This window comes from Typha angustifolia, chromosome 7 (assembly GCF_048772165.1).
Source record: "Typha angustifolia cultivar Huaian chromosome 7, ASM4877216v1, whole genome shotgun sequence".
In the NCBI taxonomy this organism is placed as follows: Eukaryota; Viridiplantae; Streptophyta; class Magnoliopsida; order Poales; family Typhaceae; genus Typha; species Typha angustifolia.
The window spans coordinates 1,697,463-1,720,728 of NC_133245.1; the positions used below are offsets into that span (position 1 = coordinate 1,697,463).

At 39.1% G+C, this 23,266-nt stretch overlaps 3 protein-coding genes and 1 long non-coding RNA gene across 5 annotated transcripts; 2 read left to right on the forward strand and 2 right to left on the reverse strand.

Moving 5' to 3' along the window:
* Nucleotides 1-840: 840 nt before the first annotated feature.
* LOC140761912 (probable N-acetyltransferase HLS1-like) lies at nucleotides 841-2,696 on the forward strand. Of its 2 annotated transcripts, none has more exons than XM_073099443.1 (3): nucleotides 841-1,335; nucleotides 1,437-1,606; nucleotides 1,696-2,696. In XM_073099443.1, exons 1-3 carry the CDS (start codon nucleotides 1,150-1,152, stop codon nucleotides 2,561-2,563), a joined length of 1,224 nt encoding a protein of 407 aa, XP_072955544.1. In that variant the 5' UTR covers nucleotides 841-1,149; the 3' UTR covers nucleotides 2,564-2,696. The 2 variants fall into 2 exon arrangements, with proteins under 2 accessions (XP_072955544.1, XP_072955545.1); XM_073099444.1 differs by having other exon boundaries at nucleotides 1,139-1,335; nucleotides 1,441-1,606.
* A 3,218-nt stretch (nucleotides 2,697-5,914) lies between these two features.
* On the reverse strand, nucleotides 5,915-11,231 carry LOC140762771 (phototropic-responsive NPH3 family protein NPY4-like). The gene is made up of 6 exons (XM_073100715.1): nucleotides 11,069-11,231; nucleotides 10,886-10,982; nucleotides 9,678-10,342; nucleotides 8,311-8,380; nucleotides 7,036-8,220; nucleotides 5,915-6,872 (listed from the first exon to the last, which is right to left on the reverse strand). The coding sequence occupies exons 3-6, from the start codon at nucleotides 9,737-9,739 to the stop codon at nucleotides 6,291-6,293; spliced, it is 1,899 nt and encodes a 632-aa protein (XP_072956816.1). The 5' UTR covers nucleotides 9,740-10,342; nucleotides 10,886-10,982; nucleotides 11,069-11,231; the 3' UTR covers nucleotides 5,915-6,290.
* Nucleotides 11,232-16,076: 4,845 nt separating this feature from the next.
* LOC140763855 (zinc finger protein 1-like) lies at nucleotides 16,077-17,152 on the reverse strand. Its single transcript, XM_073102223.1, has one exon. It carries the CDS (start codon nucleotides 17,016-17,018, stop codon nucleotides 16,332-16,334), a length of 687 nt encoding a protein of 228 aa, XP_072958324.1. The 5' UTR covers nucleotides 17,019-17,152; the 3' UTR covers nucleotides 16,077-16,331.
* A 1,392-nt stretch (nucleotides 17,153-18,544) lies between these two features.
* LOC140763036 (uncharacterized) lies at nucleotides 18,545-21,335 on the forward strand. The gene is made up of 3 exons (XR_012104797.1): nucleotides 18,545-19,008; nucleotides 19,154-19,218; nucleotides 21,020-21,335. It is a non-coding gene; the product is annotated as an uncharacterized lncRNA (long non-coding RNA).
* The last annotated feature ends 1,931 nt before the right edge of the window (nucleotides 21,336-23,266 follow it).

A 23,266-nucleotide genomic window follows, 5' to 3' on the forward strand; every position in this document is an offset into this window, starting at 1 on the left:
TAATCTTTTTAATCCAACGGATAAGACCCAATGATGCTCTTAATATTCCACAGATGGATAGACTTATTTTAGACTTATTTTGGTATATTACCTCCCCAATATTTAAGTCTTATCCCAGCATCCTACTAATACCACGTACTAATTTATTCTTAATATTTATATATATTAATCTACTTTATATCAAATTTTAAAATATTTATAATAATTTTATTTAAAAATAATAATTTTATTTTTTTTATATCACATCAAAAATAATTATTATACTTTTATTTTAGAATATAAATAAACATGAGACTAATTATTTCTAAAATACAGATATTATTTAGGAAAAAAAATTAAAAAAAAGTATATTTATTCTGCAATTAATCTTATTTCTAAAGTAAACGTTGACTTAGTATTTTCTAGTATATAGATTAAAGGATTAGATCAACTTTACTCAGAAATAAGCTATATTTTGAAGTAAAAATATAATTACCGGACTACAGTGATAACATCTTGTACTATATCTAACGTAAGAAAGTATGTAGTGATATGCAAAAAAGCTAAGATAAATGATTAGAGACATCTATGGCGCAGCCATAGCCGCCATTTTCTTTTGGGCCCAGCTCCACTCTAAGAGAGAGAGAGAGAGAGAGAGAGAGAGAGAGAGAGAGAGAGAGAGAGAGAGAGAGAGAGAGAGAGAGAGAGAGAGAGAGAGAGAGAGAGAGAGAGAAGGAAAAGAAAAGAAAAGAAAAGAAAAGAAAAAAGAAAAAGTCATGGGAGAGAGAGGACCCATGATCTCACGAGAACCCCACTAGCTTCATCTATATGATGAGCGACTATAAATAACCCCAGTGCGCACGTCTATTCCCCTCAATCTCTCGGTCTAGTAAGGATAAGTATCTACAGTTATATTATCGCTTGAAAAGAAGGAGATCCCGAGAAAGGCAAAGGCAAGTAGAGTACACAGTGTCCTTTTTGTGTGCGGTTGCTAACTGTAGAAGAAAGACAAAAGAGAAGAGATAAATAACAAGCCCTCCTTCCTTTCCTATTCTTCCATTCATCCATCCATCCATCCATCCTCGCTTCTTTATTTCTTGGTTTTCTCCTCCTACCATCTTAATTTGGATAAACTAGATAGATAAGTAGAGATCGAATATAGAGAAGGAGATGGAGGAGGAAGAGGCGGAGGAGGTGATCGAGGTGAGAGAATTCGATCCGGAGAGAGACTGCGGTGGCGTGGAAGCCGTGGAGCGCACGTGCGAGGTGGGCCCCAGCGGTACGATGTCCCTCTTCACCCATCTCCTCGGCGATCCCCTCGCCCGAATCCGTCATTCCCCGGCCTTCCTCATGCTGGTTAGTTGTTTCACTTTTTTTTTTGAATATTTTTTTAAAAGAAAGAGAAAGAAATGGCGTAGCTTTTTTTTAAGTGTTAGTTAAAATTTAATTGATGAAAGGTAGCGGAAACTCGTGGGCCGGTGCGGGAGATCGTGGGCCTCGTTCGCGGCTGCATCAAGACGGTCTCCTGCGGTAAGAATCGCCACTGCAGCAATCCCGCGAGAGCTGCGACTCCCATCTACACCACCGTCGCCTACCTCCTCGGCCTCCGCGTCTCCCCTTTCCACCGGTAAAAACTCTCGCCCTCTAAATTCCCTTTCTTAATTTTCCCACCCTCTCTCTAAATTTGATAGTCTTCTCTTCTCTTCTCTTCGACAGTCGGAGGGGTATCGGGTTAAAGTTGGTGCAGCGAATGGAACGGTGGTTCCGAGAAATGGGAGCCGAGTACGCTTACATGGCAACGGATAAAGAAAATATCGCATCCGTGCGCTTATTCACCGAACGCTGCGGATACTCCAAGTTCCGGACACCCTCCATCTTAGTCCACCCGGTGTTCGCTCACCGCCTCCCCCTCCCCCGCCGTGCCGCCATCCTCCGCGTCCCGCCGCGCGACGCAGAGTCGCTCTACCGCCGCAGGTTCGCCGCCACCGAGTTCTTCCCCCGGGACGTCGACGCCATCCTCTCCAACCCCCTCTCCCTTGGCACCTTCCTCGCCGTCTTCAAGTCCGACTCCTCGGCGGCTAACCCCTGGCTCGGCGCCGACTCGTTCCTCGCCGATCCACCGGGGTCGTGGGCCGTCCTGAGCGTGTGGAACTGTAAAGAGGTGTTCCGACTCGAGGTCCGCGGCGCACCGACGTGGCGCCGCGGCTTGGCAAGGACGACTCGAGCCGTCGACCGCGCCTTCCCCTGGCTCCGGATCCCGTCGGTGCCGGACTTGTTCCGCCCGTTCGGGCTGTACTTCCTATACGGCGTCGGCGGGGAGGGTCGCGGCGCCGCGGCGCTGGTCTCGGCGCTGTGCCGGCACGCGCACAACATGGCTCGGGACGGCGAGTGCGGGGTGGTCGCGGCTGAGGTGGCCGCGTGCGAGCCCCTAAGGGAGGGGATACCGCACTGGGGGAGGCTCTCGTGCGCCGAGGACTTATGGTGCATGAAGCGGATCGCCGAGGAGTATAGCGAGGGGACTGTCGGAGATTGGACCAAGAAGCCACCTGGGCCGTCGATTTTTGTGGATCCGAGAGAGTTTTAATTAACTTTAATTAGATTTAATCATTTCTATTATACTGAGTTTTCTCTTTGGTCTCCTTTAGATTTTTCTTATAAGCTGTAAATATATTCATCACAATGAGCTTACACAATTTAAATATTTATTTTCTTTTTAATCTTGGGGAAGAAAAGAAATTCCTACGGAGAAGGAGATGATGAGTGATCACTGCGAACTGGTCATCTTTTAACCAACGATAAACTTTTATCTTTCTGTAAAAATATTCTCTTTTGATCCTTAGACTTCTTTATTCAATGATCGTGATATTGTCTACATGTTTTAGCATTCTACAACTCTATTTTACTTTGGCTTTTGGGATGAATCACACTGTCGGTTGACTTACAATTTGCTTGGTGTTCAAATCGCTATCAATCTCTCGTCATCTAATGGGGAAAATGATGTTCTAAAGACGTAATTAGCATCTAATTATATATTAAATTAGAATCTAACAATTAAGATGCATTCTTTATTACCATCTTGTATCGGAAAGAATATCTATTTGAGATTAAAGAACAGCAAAATTTTATTAAAAAAAATCACGAAGAACTACGTCTATAATTAATTATTGTAAAGAAATATCTATCAGACTGTTGTATATATATATATATATATATATATATATATAGGTTGTCAAATTCCTACTTCAATTATTGTCAATTAAATACTTCTAAACCTACATCATTAACAATAGTGTTAACAAGTATTTTTTAAGTGAGAAATGATAATTACATAGCAACCTCAATTTTCTTTTTTGCAATGATACTTTTGCTCTCCAATAACTCGTTTTAGAGAAGGAAAAAAAAAAAAAAAAAGATAACGGGAATCACTAGGCCATTTCATTGTCGGTGTAGCACCAAAGAAGGCAAGCTGTCAACCAAGCAACGATTCAAAGGGAAAAGAGTCAACATGCAAATAAAAATTTGAACTGCTTCGTAAACAACAAACTTTGCCCAGTAAATATTAATTCCGATCAAAATAGGGCAACTTATTCTTAATCCTAATTGAAGGTAGATAAGTTGGATGCATTTTCGTAGCTTTAATTGGGGATGTGACAAGATACACGAACAGACGACACATGGTCCAAGGGAAACAAGCTACGTTCTTGAATTTAACGGTCTCCATTGCCACCTATAATTAATTTAATTACTTGTATCCAAATCACTCACGCCTCACAAGTCACAGCCTATCCAATATTATAGTATTGAAAGTGTTGTTATCTCATAATTAAGGGCATAGGTGCGATGCACTCTAAAATAATAATTTAATTTTATGGATATCATAAGCAATCAATGTCCATAAGCTGTACTTGGTATTTCTTTAAATACAAAATAGATTATTAACTCAATAGAATAGTGTTTGTTAATGATATTTTGATATATAAATTAAACAATTAAGTTCGATTACTATGCAGACATGATTAATATAATCTAAATATATAGTTGATACTATAATTTCAGATGATAGAGTATTTAGTGTTGATATAGCTTTTATATTATAAACTACCTTTAGAAAGGTGGAATGAGCATATAATTCACATCAAGCTTTAAAATTCTTTTGATGAAGAGGAGTGACCAAAGCAAGGAAGAAGACAGTGGATTCATGCTTAGATGTTAGTGCTCTCTCTCTCTCTCTTTCTCTTTCTCTTTCTCTTTCTCTCTGCTCACCTTTCAGGGCTTTGGTGGGGTCTCCGTCTCCTTGGCTTGAATTGACCTATGCCCTTTGATTGCAAATTGCCTCGTACCAATGTCAGTCCAAATGCCCCATCTGAAGACAAGAAATGGGTTAGCTTAACTGATCTCTAACTAGGTTGGGTGGGCCATTGTGTTTGCTCTCCTACTAGCTCTAGGGGTCCATCTTGCCTGCCACTTCATCAAAGTACCCCCCTTTCGCCTTTTGATGCCTTGATGCTAGTAGGTTTTTTTTTTTTTTTTTCTCCTTCTTTTTCTTATTCTTCTTCTCCTTTCTCTTCTTCTTCTTCTTCTTCTTCTTCTTCTTCTTCTTCTTCTTCTTCTTCTTTTCTTCTTTTTTTCCTTGTGTGATGTTAACAATATGCTAAATGTAGTAATGGAATGGTGTTGAGATTAATTAGGTTAGAATAGTGGAGTTGGTCCTCCCTACTTTAGTGATAGGGGGGGAATCCCAATATCACATCCAACCCTCCACTGAGTTGATGCATACCCTCTCGCCGTAATATGATCAACGTTAGGGCCTTAGGGGGGAAGAAAGAGAGGAGAAGAAAGAGAACAACGGACAAAATCGAGGACCCCATTCAGAGAGGAATATAATGTAGATATGATTAGAATAATTCATGATAGAAAGAAAGAGAATGGCGCATATCCATTTTGTTGACAAAGTTTTGGATGGCTCTTTCATATTTAGATTTAAAGATAGATTCTGATAGAGATTTATAGATTTCTCTCTCTCTCTCTCTCTCTCTCTCTCTCCCCCCTTTTCTTTTTCTTCTTCCTTTGGATAACTTACTTTGTTTATCTGGCCAAAATCCATGAACATTGAAATCATGGGCTTGGTTGGATCAGGGCACTTGGCACACTAAATTGGGCCCAATTTCGACAATCTTAGCCGTAAAAGTAGCCAGCCTTTTAGCTATGATCAGTACTTCAAGCTAGTTCATGATGGGAAAAAAGAAGAGAGAATATTTTGTTCATATATTCTTATAGAACAAGGACTGCTTAATTGAGCTGTTAACACTCATTGAGAGGTTTATTATATTGTTATAGGAAAAGGGTAGAAACTTTAAGAGATTCTAAATCTGGAAGGCTAGTCAGAAAGCACTAATGGACATCAGTCAAACTTTTGCCAGCCCCAAATAGTTGCTCTGTTTAGGAGCATCAAAGTTCATAGTTTGATTTCCTAACATCATTTCATGGGAGAGTTATGCTTTCAGCTCACCTAGAGAGATCTTATTCTATTAAGTGGTAATGACCTCATTTGATCACCGCATCATTTAGTTGACAGTGGAAAGATTTGAAAAGAGAATAGAAGAAAAGGTAAAGAGTGACAAGTCTGTCAATGCCCAGAGTGCCAGTTTGAAGCTACAACCGTTTCACTGTTGCACAAATGAACATTGACAAGAATAATCTATTCACTTTAAAGTTTTCTCCTTTTCCTTTTTCTGAGTACTTAATATAACCTTGCCACTTAATTAAATTGCAGATATGCAATAAAGGGTTAAGTGCATCTTTTCTCACAACATTATGATGGTATGATACAGATGGAAAGAAAGAGGCTCCAGTGGAAGACATTCAAATGATAAAGTGAGCAGAAGCCTTTGTGCAGCAGAGTATAAACCACTACAATTCTTATGTGAGGCAATTAATGGGTTTCAGTCTGAGCAAAGTAATTTTCCATCACCTCAACCTGAGATTACAAGTGTTCAATTCATTCAAACAAAATCAATAGCAGATTCATTGAACTCTTAATTTTATATCAAGTTCATATATAGTGGACTCCTGCAACACCGAACATGGCTATCCTTTCCTTATGGTACAAGCTAAAAACTGAGTTGTTGTCCATACAGGGAATTCATGAGATAGTAAGCATATCACTGATTACAAATGCTTTCATCATCAGCCTGCAAAAATGGCGCTTGTTTGAGATCCCAAAATGTCATTCATCAGTGATTCTATGTCTAGTTTTCTACTGTCTTAGGAAGCAATCAAACAAGAAGGTACTATCTTAGTTTGTCTTTGGACTATGAAACTGAACGCCTTGAACTTCTCGAAGGGGTAGACTTAGTCTCCTCCGGATTAATGGAGCCTGGACTCTCAGACGTGTCGGTGCTACTGTTCTCACCATCATGCCCTTTGTTAGACCAGAGCTTGCTTAGTATCTTCTTTGGCATCAAAATTCCTTTCACTTTGCTGTTGCTCTTGTCTTCACCATTGTTGTTGACATCCGCACTGCCACTACTCCTTCCACTTCCCCCAACTTTACTGACTAGCCTTGTGGACCTGAAGGAATTAGTATCACTGGTCATTGCAGCTCCATCCCAATCATCTTCAGTATTTGTCGTGGCAGCTGATCTCGAGCTACCATAAGAATTACCATTCTCCCGAGGAAGTAGCGATCGCATACTAACAGGGAGGTCAGCTGCCCCACCACCACTTCCAGTAGCAGACGCTCTAATTTGCTCAAAGAAGAGAACTTGAACCACCACACGGAGAGGAAGGCGCTCGTTCTGCACTGCGTGCATGCATGCATCTGCTGAGAGTTTTTTACAGTCCATTAGACCGCATAATTTCTTCTTCTCACTCTTAGATAGACCAGGATGCTCCTGTACAAAAAGAAAAGAGCATAAACGATATGCTAATATAGCAAGTTTAAACAAACATTGACGGATGAATGCAGAATCAGAATCACATAACTTGGATCACAAGGGAAAAGCAATAGAATGGCTAAAGCTGAGAAGATTAAGTCTTGAGAACAAGAGAAGTTACCTTGAGATACATGTCAATGGCACGATAGAGTGCATCATGGACTGGCCTTGCAGCAACTGATATCATTTCAGCTACTTCAATAAATTTTGAAAGAGGTAGGCTTGGGTCTTTTGAAACTTCAGCAAGGTATCCGTCAATTAATTTTGCTACAGCAACCTTTGAGCTACTAGAAACAAAAGTTGGACTTCTAATCTCTAGAATTTCCTCTGTACCCTGTGGAACGGTTTGATCATCACCACTATGATGCATTAGAAACTCTTCTACTATACTCAGTGTCATGTCAATACTGTATCTAGTGTTTTCCCCCGCTGTAGCAGGAATTATAAGGTCGGCGACAGAAGCTTCTTCTAACTGGCAGCCAATTCTCTTAATTAAATCATTTCGACAAGTTTCACTAGAATCCAACAAGCATGCGGCTCTCAGTAGCTTTAGGAGGAAGGCACACTGAACAGAACCTTTCTCGGTTGGTAATAACCATATAATGGTTTCCAGAATTGCACGGTGTCTACTAACATCGCTTCCATTGGTTGCCGTACCTTTAAGATAACTGGGCAGCCTTCTATAGGCGTAAGCTCTTAAAGCTTCTCCAAATACTTCTCCGGACATTCTCTCCTTAGACTTGATGGCCATTATTACCCGCTTATAAAAGTCCACTTCAAGTTCACAGAGGTCCTCAACCCACCAGTCATTGGGAACCAACTGTTGCTTTCTAACACCATTCCAATGTGGATCAAGACCATTTTCAGATGGAAGCTTCTTTCTGTTGTAAGTGTAAGACCACTCAACCTCGCAAGGATCAATGGAGGCCCTTGAAGCTATGGCGTCAATGCAGTGGCTAACCACCTTCAAATCCTCAGACCAAGGTAGTAGGGACTTTGTGGTCTGTAGAACTATGATCGAGTCCTTCCAACTGCGGAATATGCTCGAATTTAAGAATACTTCTAACTTGTATATGAGATTTCCTTTATCGATGCTTTCGTGCATTTCAAGGTACTCTGCCGCACAGCGAGCTGCGACCACATTGTAAGCATTGAGAGTGACGATCATACCGTAACAGAATTTAGCACATATTTCAAATGCAGCAGGTCCGCCCGGGATGTCAGGAATGTCGACTTCATCATTGCTTTCCTCACTGACAGAGGCCACCAACTTTTGCAAGCGAGAACTCTTGGATAAAAGAGGGAACTGCATAAAATAGTTGACAAAGAATAGAGTAAATGAGGAAAGCTGAAGTCTTCTTGACAAATTTTGAAAATGCACAAGTAGAGTCACTACCTTATGTAGATAAAATCTAACATCTCCTACATTAACAATGATGTCAGTTGCCAACTCAGTTGCAACAAACCTGAAAATGTGAAATCTTGGATGAGATATTCAGGAAAGGAACAGTACTAAAGCAATCAAACTAAAATAAGAAAAGAACATAAACAAGCTCATAAAAAGAATCAGGATTAAGCATTAACATAAGATGTTGAAAGTAGTACACAAACAAAGGAAAAACTCATACACAAATATGGGAATATTATACACTTAATGTTTGCTTCAGAGTACACAAAATTCAACCAAAAAGAAAAGATAGCCTAAAAGGTAATTCTTCGCTTGAAACTTTCTTCAGAGCTGTTCACAATTAGCAGTTAGTACCGACAATAATTTCTACAGGTGATATTAGAAATCAAAGGAATTCTCTCTAATATGCCTTAATTCTAATCTCTGTTCCATCAACTTTTTCCCAAATCTTCCCAGATGTAAATCTTAATTCGATAGAAACTTGTTTGAGGTTCTCCTTGCTCATCTGACATGTTGAAAGTTGAAACAAGACCCTCTAAGAAAAGAATCTTTAAAGGCACTCGCATAAGGTCTCATGGCATAACCATCACAACTAATACTTTGCAGCATGGTTTGAATGAATTAAAACAAATCCATTTCAGCTGAAACTAAAAAGGCCCTGAAACCAGTAACTGGGGGTCGAATAGTATGTTTCAGCCTGGTTACATTTCTTTATGCTATTTGTACCAGGAACCGGTCTATGGATGTGACGTTTCAGGCTAATACACACTGAGAAGCTAGAAAAATGTTGAAGAACTTATTCTTAAAAAAGATACCACTATTGAACAAAAGATATTTAAAATATTCTGACCACGCATATCACTCATCAAAAGTAAAATCATCCTAAAGGTAGTCCTCTAATATGGCTTTTATCTGAGAAGGGGATTAAAAGCTGATCCTTGATGATATACAGTGCTTCTAATTATAAACAGAAGCACACTGACACCAAACAACATCTGATATTGTTAGCAATGTCCTACCCACCTCTGATATCAAGTTCTGGACTCATGATCATTAACCACCAGAAAATTTGCAAACAAAGATAGCCTTACCTTTGAGATATTCCTTGAGTCAACACAAATTACATCCTAAAGTGCCTAACGAATAAGGGAGAAAAGAAAAATAAACTCCCGCTAAGAATCAGCCTGATGCACATAATAAACAGTATCTATGCCACGATTCCAGAAGAAAATAGTAAGCTAAATAATATAAATTATTTTAAAATAAAGAGATAAATTATATTAATAAAGAATAAAGTGTCAAGACAAGTATATTTCATTCTCAATAGTGATAGGGTAAGCTTGCAAGAGCTGCACCTTATATTGTTCCCCTCCGTCTGGAAAGCATCCGGCTTCGATCCAAGCTTCATATACTTCATTGTGCTCAAAGAGAAAATTTTAGACCTCCTCTTCCCACTACCACAGCACCAACACCTAACCCTCCCTAACCCATCATAAGTGCAACTATATTGCTGCCCCACATGCCTACCAATCTACAACAACTTGTAAAAGAGGTGGATGGAACTTCCACTAGCAAGAAGATGACCAAATTAACCAGAGACGAGAAAGAAAAGGAACAACTTTCTACGGAAATGAACAACAATTGGGTCTAAGATCTAGAGTTGGATGGACAAGAAACCCCAAGATGCGGTCTAAAAAAGAAGGCTTAGTGTCTCCCCTGGCCGCGGCAACGCCCACAGAGTACGGGAGCAAATGGGTCAAGCAAAAAACGCAAAGGCAACAATCCCTCTAGATTAGTAAACAATTGGACGAGAGCAGAGACACCCACAAGCACTAGACTGACACCACCGCCCACTGCACTATTTGTTAATAGTTTTCTCTCTGCTCAGCTGTCTCTGGTGCTCCTCAAATGTCCCCCTCCTTTACTATTTTCTTCTCTTTCTTCTTCCTTCTAATCTCAAGAAGCAAACCCCAAGAACCCACACACTTCAATTCACTTGCAAATTGGCTGATTGTATCACCTGCTAGGAAAAGGACAGCAACTTGGAAGTGAGGGGAAGAAGAGCATTTAAACCGAAGACAATAAGCATCTTTTCTCAGAAACGGAGAAGGGAGTGTAGGGAGACCAAGAGGAAACATGTAGAACATGAAGGAACCCAAGAAGATCATGCGCCGAGAGCTCTATCGAGAAGTAGTAAAAAACAAAAGGGAAAGGAAAAATATTGTCAGGATAGCTTCCGGCCAAAATAAATGCAACCCAGAAGACAGCATCAAGCGGATAAGTTTTATGTTAAAAAAAAATTAATGTGATAGTCTCGAGGGAATCACAAATGCATATAAGCTCCAAGTTCCAACTAAGAATAAGGTGAGAATCTAAAGGAAAAAAAAACAATTTTTTTTTTTTTTGTGAGAAAGAAAATGAGCTAGAAGAGACCCATTTAAGAATGAGCAAAAAGAGCATATCGACAACTAAAATAGGAAGATAAATAGAATATAAAAGAAGCCCAAGAAAGAAAATTAACAGGAGAACGAAGGGGGCGAACGATCGAAAGTAAGAATTTAACCTCTCCGAAGGAGTTTTACAAGTATAGCTGCAGAAGAATGAACAGAAGACTCATCACCACATTAATGGCGCCACCTTCCCCACGCCTTCGTCCCACACTATCTCCAAAGAAGAAATACGAGTAACCCACAAGGAAAAAAGGAGGAGAAAAGCAACTCGAAATCAATCAAACACTTACAAATACCTAATATTTGGAGATCTATATAGTTTCTCTATTCATTCCGCATCAAATTCTCTATCTTTTCTCTGTCCACCGCAAATTACTTCTCTCTTTCTCTCTCTAGATCTCTTCCACACTCTCTGTGATGACTGGCCTTAGCTTCGAGTTTGCTTTGCATCTAATCCATCTGCCGTTGTTGCTGGTATGGTATCTTAAAAAGAGCCTAACCACTGCAAAGACTTGTATGCCCCTCCTACTGTACCGTTACCGGAGAAAAATTACTGAACTATGGCAGTTTTGCAAATCAACCCTTATATCTTACTCTTATTGCAATATTTTTCATCGACTCCTCTGGTCCTCTCATTCCGTCCCTAGTATTTGCAAAATAATAATAATGATAATAATAATAATAATTCTTTTCAATATATAGACTCATAAATTATTAAAAATGTTTTACTCCCTAAAAAAAAGTGAAACGATCAAAGTAACGGATACTTATAGTCACGATATGATTTACATGTTTATGAATAAAAAATAAGTATTTAAAATATCTTTAATAATTTAGGAGTCTATATGAAAAAAAAAAGTTTAGAGAGTTATCAGAAAAGGTTTATAAGTGTAATTATTCCCAAAACTTTTAATTTTTTTTTTTTGAGAAAACATACGTAGACAAAATAAAAAAACTTTCCTTTGTTTAAGTTTTCTTGCAATAAGGCTAAATTGTAGGTGCTGATATGCGAAATTCCCTAATTAATTGGTAGGAATGAGAAATTTAGGTTATCGGAGCTCTAGCTTTATTTGTTACTACAATGAGACTTATCCGTGCATAAGAACAAGGCTTCTTAATGGGGCCAAGTGTGGGGCACTAACAAATCCCGATAAGGTCCTCCATCGGAAGCTTTATCCGTGCAAAAAGACTCATTTGGAGTCTGGCCAAGCATAGAAGAATCCGATAACTTCCAATGATAATGGAAAACCTCATCTTTATCCTCACAACTCTCTCTTATTACTTAGCTTTATTCCGACTTTAATTCAGGTTGGATCTACTGGCCCATATGGAAAACGAAGTTGGATAACATATCCATGCATGTCGGCAATATTGATAGACTTCGGATAACAATCGTCCATTTAAGTTTGGTGTTGATAGATTCAGAGCAATTAGGAACACCAGTGAACTTTTATCACATCGCTTCCAGAATAGTCCTTCCATTCTCCTTTTAATTATCATACTAGGGCCCAGATTTCCACTATTGCCAGTAGCATAGCTGGACAAGGAGAGGATTGGAGTCTATCCAAATGATATATATATATATATGTTATGCACTCGTGGACAAAGTCACCCTCAACCTGCATGCAGTGAGATCTATAAACCTATGCTCTATCAAAGTAAATAAATAAATAAATAAATAAAAGGATCAAATTACAGTTTATCACTCTCATTATCAAATCAGGTTATACTTTTATTGGGATGATGAAGTCTTTTCGCATCACCGGTTTCATATTGTTTATAGTTTGGTTTGTATTGTTTATAGTAATTAAGTCGATAAGGAAAATAAAATGTCAAGAGATATCATATTGTTTATAGCTGAGTTTGTATTGTTGCTTGTATCTTTATCTATGATATTTATCAGCGTCCAACTTTGACCATGTATGCAAAATTTAGGAGGCAACGTTAAAAGTCGTCCCATAAGATAATCCCAATAAGTTAACATAATAAGTTTCTATTGGGAATCGTAAAACAAAAGAAAACATTGTACCCCTCACATGGAACTCACTTGAGAAGAGCTTAAAATTTAGTCCAATCACCATCTGTCTTCTACCTTGGCTTTAATTATCTCTAGTTTTGACACAGTAGCCCCAGGTGAATCATATCAAGATGTTAGTCTAATTAGTATACCTATATAATTAACTAAAGGATCATTATTTGTATATTTTATGCTCCATCTCCTGAGTACTCCACTCTTCTCCATGATGGCCCTCACTTTTGATCCCACTTTTCTCTGGCACAATGTGAACCTTAACACATGGTGTTAATTGGAACCTTGTGATCAGGAATCTCTTCAACGTGTTCAAACCTGAAGACTGTAGGCATGCTTAGTACTACCTTTATTTGTATGCTTGTTATGTCCATAAATTAATCAACTTATGAGTTAAAGTACATGAAAGATATTACTCTTTCAGACTTGAGGAATCTTGCAGTACGTTATTAGCTTTGAAGGTTTAATTACTAGTTGCAAATCATAATAGTAGGTGGTCAGTTTAAGTCTGACATCTGAGTCAAAGGCTAATGAGCATGCAAATATTTTATATAAATTTTGAACAACTAATGCTTATGCATTATGATATGTTAAATCCATAAAAGTAGGATTTTTATATGATGGGCCGTCTCTTGAACTTAAGTCGTTAGACATTGGTGAAGTAAATAATGACCTGTGTATATATATACTATCTTGTTTCTTGAGAACAAATGATAGAGAATGGCAAACTTGATGTTACAGTCCAACACTCTAGATCTCACACGTTCTTCTGGGTAGGAGGATTACTACTACTACTACTACTAACTGATATGGCATTGTCTTGCAAGGCATGTTTCTTATTCACTGCGGTCCCTCTTCCTTTTGTTTGGACTACTTGGGTCTTTCCCACCTTTGGCTCAATGCTTGTGGAACTGAATCTTTTGAGAGATAGTGGTTGCACTCAACAACAAAGTATCTACTGCTCCTTAGTCCACCTATGGCGTGGATACTCTAACTACCTTCCATATCTCACTTCACATCAAGTCGAGTCCCCTTAACCAGTTCATATTTGCATTATTCTTAGGATTTATGTAGAGAAGAACCTAATGATGAGTAAATGAAAGAGATCTACATGAGATCATGGCGACAATGGAACAATATCAAAACAAAAGGAAATAAATCTCCCACGCTCTGAGTCAATGGACTGCGACACGGGAAAGGAAGTATCCATATCTGCACAAAGTTGTGGGTCTCTCTCATGGATGCTACCTCAAATGCTTTTCTATAATGAGAGGTATAATAATGGAACAGTGGCCCAAGCATGGGGAGGGGGGTAGATTGAGGCAATCCAACTTCGCTTTGGGAATTGGAGTTTGGTTTTGTGGGCCAAGAATGCCTCAAGAGAAACATGGCACACAAAGAGAGGTGGAAAAGGGCCACTGTTTGATGATGATCATGATCATGATGATAATATTTTAGAGTATTAATGAAGTGAGTAGTTTGGTGCACCAAAAAAAAGGGTGTGCATGAATCCATGCATGCATGCATCATCCTTGGCCCAAAAATAGCTGGATCTGAGAGGAGAGGATCCTCCGCAGACCCAAATGCTGGAATTCGCTACATTCAGATATTTTGCAATTCAAGATTGGCTACCAAGTATGTATTCGGAGTTGCAGATTACTTGTCCATATCATAGCAGAAGTTCCCACTCTATAGAGCATGGACCATCCTAACCTCACTTAATTCAAGTCCAAGTGCATGTTGGCCAACTTGAATCCATTTCTCTTTTTTTTTTGGGTGCCAAATTCAATGTATGAGAGCAATCCTACCTTTGACTTCATTCAAAGTCTTAATACGTATCAGGACAAAATCAATTTAAACCATTGAGAACTACACCACCATTAATCTATCCACTTACATGTATGTATAATTGTATCTACATAGTCACCCATTGGTTTCAGTTCGCTTCAACGGACTTTACCTGCCATCAGCCAACTGTATTCAAGTGGCCAGATCCAGGAATTCCACATAGGATGCCATTAGGGGAACAATGTTCTGCATTAATAAAAGCGATTAGTGCCGTAATTTCGGTTAGTTGGCACCATGTGGATGTGGGATTAACTTAATAAGTTATGTCCTCCTAATGAGGTTTCGGTACCTGACATGCCGCGACCAGTGCCCCGTGACATGTGTTGATTGGCCAGCGACAAATTAACACTGGATTACATGCTAATCTAGCAGTTTTAGTTTGCTCTAATCATCCTCGGTTGTTTCTTGAGAATGTGGCCCAATTAAAAGGCCTAATGGGCTAACACAGCGGATCTAAATGGCCCAAAATTATCTATTATGTGATACTGACCTAAGCATGATTCATCGCAATGTATGGATCCAAGCTGGACGATTTAAAGAAGCTTCTGCTGAGATATTGGTATTTATAATGTGAGGATGTGAACCCACGAGACTAATCCATAAGACCAAGAACATTAATTTGTCTACCTCGCATTCTTTTGTTCCAATTTGTCTATAACATCATACACCTATCGATCATTCCTGGAGATCCAATCGTGCAACAGTGTCTAAAAAAAGAAAGGACCGCCCATTCTAATATTAGACTAGTCGTTGTGATTGCAGCAGTGCCAACCACTCCAGCGTGAAGCTAGGCAGGAACCAACTAGGCATAACTCTTAGCCATCCAATTAATTCTGAGTCGTTGGGGAGGCCGGAGGGGGGGGTGTTAATAGAAAAGGGACGAGGTTCATGTGAGGGTGAGATGAGCCCTCTATTAAACCGAACCTTAACTATTGGATCCGAATCCGAAAAGTCGTCCCAGTACTATACTAGTTTCTCTCTAAAGGATTATCAAATAGTGAAGCTTGTGAATTCCTCATTTTCTGTTATGTATTAAGCTTGAATTAGTTTTGTTGGTATTAATAATTGGTTTTGGAGCAAGCCGACCTCCATTATTCTCTACCAAACTTATGTAATTTATCTTCCAATTGAGTAGGAATTATGTCACACCGGCACATAATTATGGTTGCGTGATTATGAATTCGTACTCATTAGGTAGTGGGGATGCACCCCTTTCAATGAGGCAGTTAAGGGGTTCGAAGAATTAATGCCATTTCTCTTGACAGCTTCAAACTTATGCATTCATAAGATTTGATCAGCTTTACCGGTGAATCGCAATAGAGAAGTTTGACTTTGAACGCTTCGAATAAAAGTTAGTTGACAAAGTCATATTCAACGAGAATACCAGTCAGCTAACACTCACAATTAGATTGCATACCAAAACGAAGTTAATTGGTAATTATGTTTAACTTCCACATAGATCCAATATTTAGCTCCCCAAGTCTTTGAAAAAAGAATCCAAGATTGTTACACGATCATAGAGTGGAATACAAGGCAAGCAACAAGTTGGAAAACAACAATAAATCGTTTTTCCATTCCTAACCAGAACTCAACCACTTACAAAGAATAAAATAATCCTCTGTACACAAACACAATATTAAAAAGAAAAGAAAATACTAATAAGCGATTAATTGAAGTGATAATTAAGCCGGGATTAGGAGTCTTGGCTTCTTGAAGGCAAGAGGGCTCTGAACCTCCTCTTCCTCCGCCGCAACCACGCACCGCCGGCTGACGTCGAACCCGACAAACTCTGGCGTCGCAGGAATGTTCAGGTCGAACCCCCGGTGGCTAGAGCTTCCCGCCTCCGACGCTGCCGCTCCGGCGGCCGCGCCGCCGGAGCGGATGTTGCCGTCGTAGTGGCACCTCTTGTGGCCCCCAAGCGCCTGCCCGGTGGGGAAAGTCTTCAAGCACACCGAGCACTGGTGCACCCTCCCGTCGCCGGTGGAGGCCCCGACGGACGCCGCCGGCGATCCGGTGGAGGAATTCGCCGGCTCTTCGGAGCTGACCGGCTTCCGGTGGCTCGTCTTGTGCCCGCCAAGCGCTTGGTAGGACCCGAAAGCCTTTCCGCAGACGGAGCACTTGTACTCCACCCTCGCCGAGGACGGCGGCGCAGCCGCAGGAGATGGGTGGTTGGTCTCTGCTGCGGCTCCACCGCCTCCTCCGCTGCGGGCGAGCATGAGGAGGCAGAGCGCTAAGTACTCCTCCTCGGTGGGCGGGCGGTCGGAGAAGCGTGAGCGCTTCGAGCGCTTTCGCTTCGCCCACCCCTCGATGTGGGGGAATTCCTCGTCGCTTGCCTCTTTAATCGTCGTATGTACAGCTTCCACCGCCATGGAGTAGAAATTGATAGCTATAGAGAGAAGAGAGAGAGAGAGAGAGAGCGAGAGAGAGAGAGATGGATTGTGAATTGGAATTGGAATTGGAATTGGAATTGGAATTGGAATTGGAATTGGAAGGTAAAGAGAGAGAGGAGTGGGAAGAGTGATGAGAAGGGTGGGTGAGTGGAGTGGTTTTATATATAGAGAAGTGGGGGTGGAGGAGGTGGGAAGTTGCGTCTGAGTTGGGGTAGTTGTGGGGACGAAGTAAGCAACGTGGTCAACGAGGAAGCTTAGCAAAGTGATGAACTGGTGGTGAGTGAGAAGCCAAGACTGGATTACTGGGATACAGCGAGGAAGAAGCGATTGTAAGATACATAGAACAAGTCTAGAAGATACCAATAAAGACCCCTTCTTTGGTCAACGCAAAGACTATTTAATACAATGAGAAGTTCCAGTGGTTAAAAGACTATTCTTTTCTTTTCTTTTCCTTTTTTTTAAAAAAGAAAAATCATAGTGACATGCAACAATAAGCAACAGTAGTAGGTCGGCTCGGTCTTCCTGGTCCTTGATTTGCCGCGTGGTGGTTGTGACCCTGTGAGTTGGAGCCTCGGAGGCGGTGGGTTCTTTTTGAGGTTCTATGAACTTTACAGTAGTGAGAAGCACGTCTTTCTCGCCTTTCTCTAACGTTAAATTTACCTTCTTCCAACTAATCATCGGTGAATTTTTTGTTGTCGTTGTTATTGTTGTTAGCATTTCAAAATCTAACTCACACGTAACATATGCAGTGCCACTGGAGTAAAATTTACTGCGTTCTACTTGATCTATTGAGCAATTTTAAACATGTGCTCCTCTTTATTCTTGTTCCAAGTTTCACGGATAAGTAGCCGACAAAAGAGGAATAAAGCACATGGCGAATATAATAGAAGCATCTAAAGTTAAAAACCCTCACGCACCGATTTCGATTTCGTGTAGAATGCGATCTCCCACTAACCGCGTGCTACGCCCGCCATGTGCCGCAATTTAAGTTTCCAGGTAGTCTTCGTCCCACAATTAACACGACTTCTTCGTTACCAAGACGCGTGTTATCCATATTAGCCGTTCGGATAACTTCTAATCCGTGTCAAAATTATCCCAGAATCGGATTATGACGTCGGTATCAATCGACAGGGTGAGAACTATTTCTGTTTATAATTTTGATGGGCAATTTTACACGTTGTCATAATTTGGATGTGCGACGACCAACCACCACGTTTATTGGTGGACGATTAGCTTGCGCCTGCTTGTTTGAACAATCACAAAGTCGGCAGTTGGAACTGAGTCAGCTCAGCTACTGTATAACGAGCTAAAACAAAAGTATTATATAGGAATGTGAAGTGTTATATGCTTATCTATATGGATACCAATCTGGACATACATGATGCCGTCATTGCTTACCTACACTATTGTATCCAAACGGTCAAAAGCATGGCTTAAAAGCTAGGGAGTCATGGTTTCTAGTTTCTACACGTCATCTAAGGGCCCGGCCTGATTAGCTTCGAAGTTTAATTGGATCTGATCCATTAGACTTCCTCTGGCCCGGCCCAGTTGACGATGAGGAGGAGATGGAAGGCAGCTACCGTGAAAAACGAGGCACGTGCTGATTCCTCTGATTCCTCTGTCTCGACGAGCTCGAGCTTCCTGAGCGCACCATTCTTAGTAGGCTCCACCACTAAGCCAAACGGCCAACCAATAGGAGAGCGAGAATATAAACAGGGGTACGGAAATAATTGTACTAGTGGGGTCCACCACATTCGTCACTCTCCACCCTCCACTCTCCTCCTCTTTTCCATCCCATCTCCCTTTCCAATTCAAATGCCCTTCTCCTCCTCCTGAGTCCTATACTTCGTTTGAATTCTCTTCTCCCCTTCCTCTCGGTCGCCGCGAAGGCGATGGATACAGCTCCCGGCGCCGGCCGCGACAACCGCCTCGATCGGATCGCGTCGTCATCCCTGACTTTCCCAAGCCGGTAAGTTGATAAAATAACGGATTTCGGGTTCTTTTTCTCGATTTCTCTCGATTTGAATTGGTTTCTTGATTCGATTCTTTGATTGTGGGGTTAGTCGCAGCGGTTATATTCAATTTCGCTTCCTTCAATCTCTATATCTTTTTAGGTCCTATGAATCTGGATGAAATTGCGAGATTTCGTTGAAATGTACGAATGGGAGTGAAAGATCATGTAAGTTTTGTTCCTTTAATCTCTGAATCCTTTGGAAACTTTGCTTCTGGGATGAAAACTGTGAGCCTTCCTACGTCTGTCGATGGGAATGGCCATTGGCCGAATGGAAAATCTGTAATTCAAATTAAAAGGCAACTATTACATCACACATAATGGACAAATTATTGGCTGTAACAATCTGATTCAAATAGTAATAATAAAATCCGATCAAATAAAAAAATAAAATTAAATAAACTTACATATTACATAATGTAAAATTTTAATTAAGTTGAGTCTAGTATTGAACAGGATCTTTTAAGATCAATTTATTCTCTATCCATTGCTTCTAGAATAATAGATATCAGTCTCCAAGGATACAACAACTGTATTGTACAAGAAAAAAAAGCTACAATTTGAGTACATTATCAAATTAAAACAGTGCAATTCTCTCTCAAATACAAAAGCAGAAGACGTAAAAAATATATGAATAGAATAAATTTTTTTGTATGCCTAAATGCAAACTTCTTTCTTATTTATAGTAATGAATAGCCACGACGAAGAGATTGTATTCATTCATAAAGGGGTGTATCCTTTTGAAAAGGTATATCTTTTTATTTGAAAAAATACACATTTTTAATAAAGAGGTGTAATCATTCTAAGTGACATGTTCTTCTGATACATATTTTCCAACGAAGAGATATGATCATGAAAGGACACATCATTTCATATGAAAGGAACATCTTTTCAACTCATTTGAAAAACCGCACCTCTTCAGACTCAACTGCTATTTTAAACTAATATCTATTTACTTTCCTTCTTAGCTTTGAATAAGTAAATATATGACATTAAAATATATAAAATTCATGCTCAAACATATAATTTTCCAACACAAATTTGACATTCTTTTTCACATTGTTCTGATTGGTGGTCTTCGTTCGGTACTTTGTTAATGCACAAATAATGCATATCAAAATTTTATTTTGTGTAAGTATGAAAATACATGTGTATATTAGATATGAGTAAATTCTGTCTTCTTTTTGTTTTTTTTTTTCTTTCTTTCTGTCTATGTATTTGTCATTTGTATGTATGGGCTTATGATTATAGGAAATATGCTAATATTCTTTCTTACACTTATTTTTGAGTTTTGATGAAATAAGAACATATCTGAGTTCTGAAGGCCATTTTATTAGCTTGGTCTGGTTGCATTTCCAGAAGTTGAAAATTCTGGATTTTCACTCAGTATTTTTTCTAATGCAAATTTAAAGACTAATTGAAGCTTTCAATTTCTTTTCTCTGTCCGTTCCTATCTTCAAATTCAATTAATTGGAACTATGAGACTGTGATTTTTTTTGCTTGTTTGCAAGTGCTACTTACTTTTGATTCTCACTAAATACTGAATTAGATGTGTGACGCGTTGGTGAAGTAGAAATAACCATATTCTAGAGAATACTTTTGATTCTCACCATTTCAAATTTGGAAGTGAGAATCAAATTTAGGTTATTAATCGCAGTGATTTTTTTTAGTTTTATGGTCCTATTAGATAAAGTCATTTCAGAAGAGTATTCTCTAGAATATGGTCCTGACAAAATTTGAAATGCACGTAGTATGTAGGAGCTCTAGAACCAGGAGATAGAGCCCTTGTTATTGATGATCTTATTACTACAGGAGGAACTCTAGAAGACTATAATATGGTACGGCCAAAACTGAAATTGCATGCAGGAGCTATAGAACCAGGAGGCAGATACACCCTTATTATTTACGATCTTATTACGACAGAAGGAACTGTAGAATATATTACTGATAAAATTAAAAATGCATGCAGGAGTTCTAGAACAAGGAGAAATGGTCTTTCTTATTGATGATCATATCTATTTACTGCCATCACGCTTTTGGGTAGTTTTTGCCATCTACTTTGAACTCCTCACAAATACATGATTCTTGTGATTAAATTTCTATTCACTGTTCTGTTTTTCTTTTTCCAATACTTAGAAGTTAGAACTATCGTTTCTAATTTATTACACCCAAAACATCTATTTTAATGTTAGCATGTTAATAGATGAAAATGTTGGATGTTTCTACATGTTCTTGGCTTTAGATGGTAACTTTGCGGTTCATATTGCTTATCAAGATTATGTAGGACAACCTAGGAGTTAGACCTAATGCATATGAATCAAATGCACACTCAAATAAACCTTTATGCATCAGTACTTATATAGATATATATGTGCTATGTAACTTGTATGTATCGTGTGCTAGATCTTGAATAAAATGTAACTTGTATGTATCGTGTGCTAGATTTTCAAGATCTTTTGTTTTATTCTATTAGGTGCGTTGCTGCTATATCCTGTGTCCATATACATACTTCATAACTTTTGGACAAGCAACTGTCTTGGAAATTATTTCCTGTCAAAGACTGCTTAATTCTAAAATGTTCTTCTACTGAAATCACAAAAACCCTGTTTAGCTGAGTGTGGTGCAGATGTATCTTTTGTTTCATATTCAACTTGTAGAGATGTTATATTTCCTTTGATAAATCTAGTGAATCCTTAAAGGCCATTGTGGTCCATTGAGACTGAACAGTTAAGGGAATATCCCGGTGCAATTGATATGGTAAATTGATAATGTAACACGTTCCTCAGTTTTTCAGTTTTCTAAATTCAATTCTTTGCATAATAGCATTATTTTTCTCTGCAGAATGTGCCGGAGCAGGCGATGGCTGAATGTGCTTGTGTTATTGAATTGCCAATGTTAAAAAGAAAGGTATCCTTTCCCATCTCACTGAGTTACCTTTTAAATTCAGTTTCATGGAAGGATTTTTTTTTCTTCTTTATTTTCATGGACTTCTGTAAGAGTAACGGGAATGTATTTAATCCCGAGTCCTAAGTAACAATCAGGAGAGCTGCTACAGCCAATGAACCAACACCAAGTACAGATAAATATTATCAGCCTAATGAGCTCCCAAAATATATTACCACATCATGTTGGGCAAAACTTGGGTATAATTCCAACCCAATTTGTATTGAAGGACATAATCTAACATGCGTAATATTTGCCTGTATATGTTGGCTTGATTGTTACCTTTGATTCCTGACATCTCAGTATTACCGTTTGCACCGCCATTTGATTGACGTCAAAAAATACTTTGAGTTGGTTCCAGTAAAACCCAGGCAAATGAAGAATTAATCTATTTATAAGCAAAACTTCGTCCGGGTTTTGTTATTCTTGATGCCTGATGGTGGTCGTACTAAAGATTAGCATTTGGATATATAGATCGGCTTATGAGATGAAAAGTTGAATAACATGAGTTAAAACTAAATCTATTATTTATATATTTTTAATTGACAGAATTGAAAATTTAATGTATACCAATAAAATTAATGTTATTAGGATTCGACGAGCACTCATATAATATGACTCTTGTTAGTTTTTAATCACCTGAGTATTACCCGGAAGCTAGATTGTGAGCAAAATAGCTACATTATATGTTTATCTATGTACACATAGATATCTTGAAAAGAAAGCAAGTTATTGAGCAATACAATGGAATCAATAATAAATATGATTATTGTTTCATAATTTAGCATGTGCTAATAGTATTATTTGTGACCATTTAAGTAGCTCGTCTTGCGTTGGATCAGTCAAGAATCTAAATTCTCTCTCTTTCTCTTCAAAAGGAGAAGTAAAATAGTAATTAATTATTGATACTAATTTACTATTTCTGTTCAATCTTTAGAGGCAGAAAATTAGTTGCTAATGCTAGCAACAAACTCTGGATTAATCTCTCCAGCAAGGGATGGTAACCATACTTGACATACGGATGAATCCATTAAATACCTAATTCCTAAAATTCAGTAGAAAATTGTGTAGTTATATTGCAAGATAATTTAATTAGCACTACCTACCTACCTACCTACCTACTTACGCATATGATGTTAAGGGCCCGGCCCGATTTATTTCGAGGATAGTTTGGTTTCCCTAATCCGGCCCAGTTGATCAAATGGTCTGCTACTATGAATCACGAGGCATGGTAATCAACAGCCAGGATCATTATCTTGCATGGCCTGCTTGT